The sequence below is a fragment of the Colobus angolensis genome, unplaced genomic scaffold, assembly GCF_000951035.1.
Source record: "Colobus angolensis palliatus isolate OR3802 unplaced genomic scaffold, Cang.pa_1.0 Scaffold232, whole genome shotgun sequence".
NCBI lineage: Eukaryota > Metazoa > Chordata > Mammalia > Primates > Cercopithecidae > Colobus > Colobus angolensis.
The window spans coordinates 5237845-5247771 of NW_012115511.1; the positions used below are offsets into that span (position 1 = coordinate 5237845).

Below are 9927 nucleotides of genomic sequence, written 5' to 3' on the forward strand. Positions count from 1 at the left end.
GCTTCCCCGAGCGCCGCCCCTGCACTGCTTCGGGCCATAACCTTGCTGGCGACTAAGTCTGAAAAACTTCCCGTGGTTTCATTCCTTCCGGTTTAGTCTTAGCTTTGACATTTTAACCAAAAGGTTACACGTTAATTAACGAGGTATTAAAGGGGAAGAGCTCAGCTGCAAGAAATGACTGCAGGAAGTGTGTCAGGGAAGCCAGCGGACCCGCCCGTGGTGCACCGGCATTAGGAACGTCTCTGCTCTCCTAGGATCGCTGGGGTATCCGACAGTCGGTGCCTGTTGCCAACGCGGAGGGAAAGGGCGGAGACTGCGGGCAACAAGTGGCAGAGCCGGCCTGAGTCCGGTGGGTCTGACCCCAGAGCCTCAGGTTGACGCCAGTTCCTTGGCACGGGACAGCGTTTACTGAATCTTAAAGCAAAATGCTTTTCCAGTAAGGTTCCTCAGAAGTGGTCAGCCCTAGGAGCGGTGTGCTCAGGCACTTTCAGCACCAGCCAGGACCAACTAAGAGGGGAGCGTTTAGCTCCCAGTCACCGCGCAGCCCTACAGGAGACCAAAGCGGCTGGCACAGATGCACTGGGACCGCTGACTTTTTTCGTGTCCTCTGTCACGGCCCCATGCTGGAGCCCACACCACTTCACTTCCCATGTGTTTGGTGATGGATCAAATTGAACTCCCATATCCTAAATGACCAGTCTAAATCATGGCTCATCGGGGTCAGGTTAGTTTTTCCTGATGCAATACAACACAAAAATGTTCATGGCTCCCCATAGCCCACAAATCAAGTCCTAGGCTTGCTCACCAATGCCTTCAATAATTGCCCAATACACATTTTCAACTTTAATTTCCCACTTTCTCGGGCACAAATCTTCCATCCCAGTCATTTCAGGTGAGGTCCACAGCCTGAGACACCGTAACTGCTGAATTCCTTTACTCACATGGAAAAGTCACCCCTTGGCTTTTACATCCTTTTCTCCCCGCCCATCTGAATGCTATCACCTTCCAAGCCCCAGCCCATTTCTCCAGCCCATATTATGGTTTTTCTGAAGGTCTAGAGCACTTAACTGACACTACTATTTATCTTGTCACTCATTTAAATTCAGTAAGTGCTATTACTGTTCATTTTTTGTTTTGGGAGATTTTTTTCAAGAAGCATTTCTACATTCCTGGCATTGTGTTTGGTGCTCAAAATGTTTTCTCACTTAATTCATGCAATAACTATATGCACATTTTAAAATCAAGCATCAAGATGTAGTTATTTGCCCAAGTTTTAACAGTTAATAAATTCTATCTGTCCAATACTGCATTTAAAATACAAAGTACTTATGGTGGTTGATAAGAATATATTCTTGAATGGCTAGGCAAACTCAAAATAAAGCACCTTATTTTAAAATATGACTGTTTTAATGTTTTTTGGAACGATAAGTGAAGTGGAGTGATTGTTTTTCTTTTTGGTCAGTTTGTTTTTTCTGGAGTTTCCAATTGCCTTTTGCATCTCTTGGTGTCCTGGTGGGATATAAAATGCTCTTACCCATGGTCTAGCCCTTGAAAGTACAAATCTGGTCATTTTTATCATTTAAAAAATTAATATTTTTATAAGAATGTTCATTGTGCTATTATTTATATATCGCTGAAAAATAGAAATGGCCTCAGTGTCAAACACTAAGTTATGAAACATTCATATAGTGAAGCATTACAGCCACTAAAGTCATTTTGCATGGATATTTAATGATATAGGAAAATAGTCATGACACAGTAGTGTTAAAGGAAAAAAGCAGGATATATTTTATGATTCATATATTTAGTGAACACATAAAATTAACTGTGTGCCATATGCTGCTCTAAATCTCATATAGGAAGAATACTGTATAGAGGACTCATATAGGAATATTACAATGTATGACCATGAGCTAGTAATTTAGCCACTCTAGGATTAATTTCCTCATCTGAAAAATGAAGACAGTTATATTTGTCTTACTGATGGTATGATTGAATGAATGAATGCTTATGAAGCATCAAAAACACAGCACATGCTTAAACAAATGTTCCTTTATTATGTTCTAGACTGACCATCCTATAGGGCACTAGTGAGTATTTTTAGGTTGGTGCAAAAGTAATTGCTATTTCTGCCAATACTTCCAATTAATATTTTGCTCACTTGGTTTCTTTGTCACCAAGTGATATGTTAGTAATTATTGAACAGTAATACATGTTTTAGGTTCATTAGTTAACTGAGAGATAGATGCCTAAATAATTACATATCTACTCCTACTAAGGAGAGGAGTAGATTTGTGTGTAAGAGGGAAATCCTGACACTTAGTTTTATGTGCAGTTAAATAGAATCATGGATGTTTTCATCTTTTTACAGCCTCTCTAACAGTGGTCACTTATTTTGACCTCATTATTTTGAATGGTTATTTGAGTCACATTTTAGCTGTATACTAACTAATGACAACAATTTAAAGCAGTTAGCCTGATACTTTAATCTATGATGAACTGACAATTAAAATAGCACATTATAATTAGGTATGATGCAATATGTTCTTGCATTATCTCATCATCTTTGAAACAGAGATGCCTCATGATTTAGCTTTTTGTTGTTGTTGTTCTCAAGATAGGGTCTCACTTTGTCACACAGGCTAAAGTGTAATGGTGTTCACTGCAACCTTGAACTCCTGGGCTCAAGAGATCCTCCTGCCTCAGCGTCCTGAATAGCTTGGACTACAGGTGCAGGCCACCACACACAGCTAATTTGTTTATTTTTGCAGAGACGGGTATCACTATGTTACCCAGGCTGGTCTAAAACTCCTAGCCTCAAGCACTCCTGCTGCGTCTGCCTCTCAAAATATTGGGATTACAGGCATGAGCCAGTGCACCTGGCTGCAAATTATTTGTCTTACACAGAGACCTCTAATCCAGTTATGGATATCTAAAACTTGCCTCAGTTTTTCCTTTGTCTTTTAGTAAAGCAATTGGGGGAAAAATGCAGTTAAACTATGGAAACAGCAGATGGCAATAATGACCTGTAAATCAAAATTTCAAAACTTTCACTTATTAAATTCATCCTTTAAAAAAATCACTGTTCTTATAATCAATCCACTTACTAAATATGAAATGTAGGAAAATTCCAAATGTAACCCCACATAAAAATTACATTGCACATTTCATACATCAAAATAATTAAGATATTCATCATGGTGAAGATTTAGTTTTCCAAATAATAATGACTCTGTTTTAATTGATTCAGATAATTTATTAGATTTAAAGTTTTAGTTTTGCACAAATACATAGATATAAATTTAAGTGGATAGTTAAGTTCAATCTCTAGCTTCCAGGCTAGATAGAGATAGTTCAGTGAAGACCATTTTGAAAACATTACAAATGTTTCCACTTATAATTTGGTAATTTAAAATATGAATTTCACTTTAATTGAAACTTTCCACATAAAAGATTGGTTTTTACTTCTGCTGTCTCATAATTTCTTGTGCATTAAGATACTTTTCCCCCTTTGTACAGTGCAAGGAGTTGGAATTGGCACCAAAGTATTAGTCTCTAGTTTATCAGCATTAGTTATTCCCAAAGATGGTGGCAAAATTCTTAGGATCTCATAGTTATTTTATTTGTAATTTTATTTATTTTCATTATCCAGGTTCTAAGACTTTTTCTACAAATTCAAACATGAAATACATCCTTTGTTTAATTTTGTAACTCCATTTTTGTCTTCAAAAAATGGGATAGCCATAAGTATGTTCTTCTTGGAGCCTACTTATTTTCTAAGTAATTTCAAATTGGTCTGTTTATAAATGTTAAAAGATTCTTTCAAATTCTTCTTCGGCAAGTTGCCTCCACTAAAAAAAAGTGTCTTTGGACGTGTGTATTGTATAAAACTACTACTTCAGTCTAAAACTTTTCTTGGATTTACGTATCTTGGATTGACTCAATCCTAAGTAGCATATTTGCTGCTGTTGAATTACTTTACAGAACCTCTTTAAATTCATACTGGATGCAGGTGCTTCATCAAGGGGACAGTGAAAAGACAACAACTTGCCGTGTCAATCAGAAAAGGCCACAAGCCTGAGTCTGAGAGAAAAAAGGAAAACAAAAATACATTTAACAGGAAATAAACTGATTCTACTCTTCTAGAATTGTCTTAGGTGAGCTACAGACCTGCTGCTAACTCCAATTTTTTCATCATCATTTGAACATGCCTCATCTTATATGCAGATCGACTAGTGTTCCCTGAAGCTTTCCAATTGCATTTAATTGAAAGGAGACCACTGTAACTGTTTAGGTGCCAATCTCTGTGTTTTTGGAAACATGAAAAACCCATGCCTCATTTTTCTGCAATTGCATTTTAAGAATACATTATCCACAACAGGGCTGGTCCAGTTAACATTTTAAAAGCGCAATTCCAGGCTTACAGAATGTTAATGTGGATGGAGTCTTATATTGTCTGGTCTCATGGTTTTCAGATTGCTCAGACTCCAAAGCTGTTCCAAGGAGGTGATTCAATATTAATATTTTTACACGGCCAGGTATGGTGGCTCATGCCTGTAATCCCAGCACTTTGGGAGGCCGAGGAGGGTGGATCACCTGAGGTCAGGAGTTCGAGATCAGCCTGGCCAACATGGTGAAACCCTGTCTCTACCAAAAATACAAAAATTGGCCGGGTATGGTGGCGGGCTACTTGGGAAGCTGAGACAGAAGAATCACTTAAACCTGGGAGGAGAAGGTTGCAGTGAGCCGAGATCGCACCATTGAACTCCAGCCTGGGCAACAAGGGGGAAACTCTGCCTGAAAAAAAAATTCTTACACACAATAGCATAGAAATCGAGAGGTGACTAAATGTAGTTACATAGTTTCAAGTTCCTTAATTGTCTTGCATGCAAAATGTGGATTAAGATTAGTCATTGATGCACCAAGAATGCATGTTACAATTTCAGGGTCATCACTAAAATAATAGAAATGCAAACATGTATCTTTCAGACTAAAAGAGAAGAAAAGACAAGTCACTCAGACAATTTGAAAGAAAGCAAGAAAAGAGAAAAACAGGGACATAAAACAGCTGGAATAAACAGAAAATACATAGGAAGATGGTGGATTTTTTTTACCCAAACTAACTAGTAATTGTAAGTGCAAAGAGATTACATGCCCCAGTTAATAATCAAAGACTATCAGACTGATTTTTTAAAAAATAAATAACTGTCTGTTGTTTACAAAAGACATGCCTAAAACATAAGGATACAGAAAGTTTGAAAATGAAAGAATGGATCCAGGTATTCCATGGAAACTATAGCTATAAGAAGCTGGTTAGGCTATATTAATAAAGACTAAATACACTTTAAGGCCAAAAGTATTAGTAGAGTTAAACAGGGACACTTCGTAAGGATAAACATTTTAGTTTAATAAGATGAAGTAATAATTCTAAATTTCCATGCATTTAAAAACATGGCCTCAAAATATATACTTTTAAAAGTTGTCGGAACTGTAAAACAGAAAAATTCACAACCATAATGGGGAATTTTATCACACTTAATGCCAGTAATTAAAGCAGAAAAAAATCAGGAATGATCTGAATAATTTGAACAACATGAATAACACAGGTAGAGCACTTTACCTTACCACCCCCAAATAGACATTTTTTTCAAACACATATGAAGCAGTTACCAAAGTTGACCACCCGCCAGGCCATAAAACAAGCTTCAACACTTTCACAGGATTGAATTCATATAGTCTGCTTTTTCTGATCACGCTATAATTATGCTAGAACTCAAGAGTAAGAGGATAATTAGAAATTCTGATAGGTTTGGAAATTAGGAAATACACTTCTAAATAACTTATTGCCAAAGAAGAAAGTATATGAAAATTAGAAAACAATTGTACTGAATGCTAATGAAAATATTATGTATTAAATGTATGGGATACAAGTAAAGCAATACTTAAAGAAAAAAGAGAAGGATTAAAAATCAATACACAAATTATCTATCTTATGAAGTTAGAAAAATTTTCCAAATTAAACTCAAGGGAAGTAGAAAGAATAAAATAGTAAGAATAGGAAATAAGAAGTAAACATAATAAAAAGCCTCAACAAATATCAAATTGTATTCTTGAAAAAAATTAAATTAATAAACCTCTGATGAGACTGACCAAAGGAAGAAAAAGAGAGAAGGCACAAATAAACAGTATTTTTTGAAGGATATCACTATAGATCCTGGAGTCAATCAAAAGATAATAAAAGGATATTATGATCCAGCTTATGTCAAAACAAATTGAAAATATAGATAAATGGGAAAACATGTAATTGACCTAAGAAGAAACAAAATCAGAATGGTAGCATGCATAACTGCTAAAGAAAGAGAATGTCTTCATTGGTGAGCTCTACCAAAATTTAAGGACAAAGCAACACCAATTTTACAGTCTTCAGTAAAACAGAAAAAGTGTGACTTTTCAGATTATTTATGAGGCTAAAGAAACTTCAATACCAAAATCTACAAAGGCATTACACGAAAAAAGTTGCAAGTCAATAATGCCATAAAAATACATGCAAAAATTCCAAAAACAAAAATTACCGATCAAATCCAGCAAAAAACATAACAAGGCTAACATACGTGACAAAACTGGTTTCATTCCAGGAATGCAATGTTGGCTTACTATTAGAAAATCACTGAACTCATTATATTAATAGATTACAGTATAAAACAATATATTAACAGATGCAGAAAAAATGTTTGATAAATGTTTTTGACCTGCAATTATGCTAAAAGATTTTCACAAACTTGGGATAGAAGACAATTTCTTAAACCTTAAAGTTTATCTGCAAGAAAGCTACAGGAAACGTATACTTAATGGTGAAGCTTTGAAGATGTTCCTTTTGAAATAAAGAATGAGTGAAGAATGCCAGCATCCTCACTTCTATTCAATGTTATAAGAGATCCTAGCTAATGCAGTAAAACAAGAAAAAAAAAAAAAGATAAAAGGTATATGGATTCCAAATAAATAATAAAAACTGACATTATAGATATAAATATATAGCTGAATATCCAAAATAATATACAGATAAATTCTTAGAATTAATCAGAAAGTTGAATAAGGTTGCAGGATATAAAAATCAATGTTTTTCCACATAACAGCAATAAATAAAAAATTTAATTTTTAAAGTTTTGTAGCAATGAAGGGAAAGCTTCCTTTTGCCCTTGGAGGCTTCACTGAAAAATCAAGTCATAAAAAGGCAGATAGATAAGAGAAAAAGCATACGAATTTATTACTCCTATGCACACGGGGAAAATCGGAGTGATTGGCCAATACTTCAATGGGTACAGATGCTTGTAGAGCCTTCTTCTTAGGGGAGAGATGGGGAAGTGTGGATGATTTCAGGGGAATAATAAATGATTTTTAGGAATTTGGTGGGCTTGAAGAAAACAATGGTCCAGGACAGAGTCTATTGGACTCACAGAGCAGACTTTTGTTTGTGACAAAAGTCTGTCCAGGTTTGTTGATAGACGTTAGTCTTCCTTCTTGTGATATGGGTTCAGTTAATGAAAACTCAGGGAAGGGACCAGAAGTCATTGTATTCTTCTTTGGTAAGTTTAGAATTAGGCAGATAAGGAAACTTCAGGATTGAGAGGCAGGAGGAGGGAGAGGAGAAACAATTGTTCTCCCTGGTAAGAGAACTGAAAACTGGTCCAGTCTTTATGTAGATAGGGGGGAAAAATCTCTTCCAGCATCTGTTGATCTCTAAGGGCCTTTAATTCAAGATACTCATTACAATACCATGAAGCCATATTTTAGGGTAAAGTTCCATGAGCTCCTGCATTCGTTATTTACAATAGCCTTAAAAAATGAAATTCGTAGGAGTAAATTTATAAAAGGTATGTAAATCTCTGTGGAGAAATTATAATACTATTGAGATATATTCTAAAAACTAATGAAATGCAGAAATATATCATGACTATTGTTTGGAAACTGAATGTCTTAAGATGATCAATTTTCAATTGATCTCTGAAGATTCAGTAGAATGCCAAAGCCCCAAGATGAATTTGGTCGAACTTGATAAGTTGTCTCCAAAATTTATATGGAAATGCTAAGGCCCAAGAATAGCCGCGACACTGTTGACTCAAAAATGGCAGAGTTCAACTGACCACGTATCAAACTTATCATGAAAGAATAATAATGAAAGCTGTGCTATGGGCACTAAAGTAGACAACTTCGCAAATGGAATAGAAAAGGAGTCCAGGGAAAGATGCCCACATATAGGTAAACTCGACTTGTTTCAGAGGTAACATTGCAAAGCAGTAAGGAAAGGGTGTTCTTTTCAATTATATAAAAAACTGGACATTTATGTGGGAGAAAATTTAAATGAAAACCTACTGGATTGTATGTCAAATTGGTGCCAGGTGGATTATAGACCTAAATTCACAAGACAATACAACATCGAAAAAATAATATGAGGGAATATCCTTAAAGATTTCAGGGGAGGGAAAGAGCTCTTAAACAGAACACAAAACCACTGTACTCAAGAAGGAAAATATTGATACATTTAATTACCTAAAACTAGAAATTTCTGTTCATCAAAGTATATTAAAAATGTGAAAAGACAAGCTATAGAATGGAAAATGACATTTGCAAAATATATAACTGACCAAGATCTAGTATTTGTAACATATAAAAACTGCAAATCAGTAAGAAAAAGATTTAAAAAGACAATAGAAGACATAGAAAAATGGGCAAGAATTAACTTCAGAAAAGAGGTTACCCAAATGGATAACAAACCTATCAAAAGGTGTTTAATCTCATTAAAAAGTGAGGAAAAGTAAATTAAATCACAATGATATATAAGTATGCATATTGGCATAACTTAAAACCTTTGACAATATCAAATTTGGTGAGGATGTAGAGCATCAGAAATGCTTATCTTGTGTGGACTGGAGAATAACCTGTACAACTATTCTGGAAAATTACATGGCTTAAACTACTAAAACTAAGGATTTGTGTTTCCCGTGACCCTGAAATGCCACACTGAGCACACACACTTCAGAAGTGTGAACAATGTGCACCATAATAGATATGAAAAAATATTCATAAAAGCACTAATTATAAGAGCTTGAAATTGGAGGCAAAACAAATGCCTATTAGTAGTAGAATAGATAAATACATTATGGTATATTTCACACAATGGAATACTTTACAGCAACTAAAAAAATGAAGAAACTGCATATGCTTGTAGCAACATAAAAAAACTTTAAAGCCGGGCGCGGTGGCTCAAGCCTGTAATCCCAGCACTTTGGGAGGCCGAGACGGGCGGATCACGAGGTCAGGAGATCAAGACCATCCTGGCTAACATGGTGAAACCCTGTCTCTACTAAAAAAATATAAAAAACTAGCCGGGCGAGGTGGTGGGCGCCTGTAGTCCCAGCTACTCGGGAGGCTGAGGCAGGAGAATGGCGTAAGCCCGGGAGGCGGAGCTTGCAGTGAGCTGAGATCCAGCCACTGCACTCCAGCCTAGGCGACAGAGCGAGACTCCGTCTCAAAAAAAAAAAAAAAAAAAAACCTTTAAAAAACATAATATAAAGGTCAAAGACAGAGTCATTAAAGATACCATATGATCTCATTTATATGAAATTCGAAACTAGCCAAAATTAAATGATATTTGGCAGTGCACACATAGGTAATTGTATTAGTCCGTTTTTCACCCTGCTGATAAAGACATACCGAAGACTGGGCAATTTACAAAAGAAAGAGGTTTATTGCACTTACAGTTCCACATGGCTGGGGAGTTTTCACAATCATGACAGAAGGCAAGGAGAAGCAAGTCACATCTTACGTGGATGGTAGCAGGCAAAGAGCAAGCTTGTGCAGAGAAACTCCCATTTTTAAAACCATCAGATCTTGTGAGACCAATTCACTATCATGAGAACAGCACAGGAA

General features: G+C 36.0%; 1 protein-coding gene across 1 annotated transcript in view; it reads right to left on the minus strand.

Moving 5' to 3' along the window:
• Nucleotides 1–230: 230 nt before the first annotated feature.
• The window catches only part of LOC105513616 (probable C-mannosyltransferase DPY19L1), a gene marked incomplete at its 5' end in the record, with an annotated part of 111339 nt that continues 101642 nt past the window's right edge, over nucleotides 231–9927 (minus strand). Inside the window, 1 exon segment of the mRNA XM_011944528.1 lies at nucleotides 231–414. Within this exon segment, the coding sequence (XP_011799918.1) occupies nucleotides 231–414 (184 nt within the window).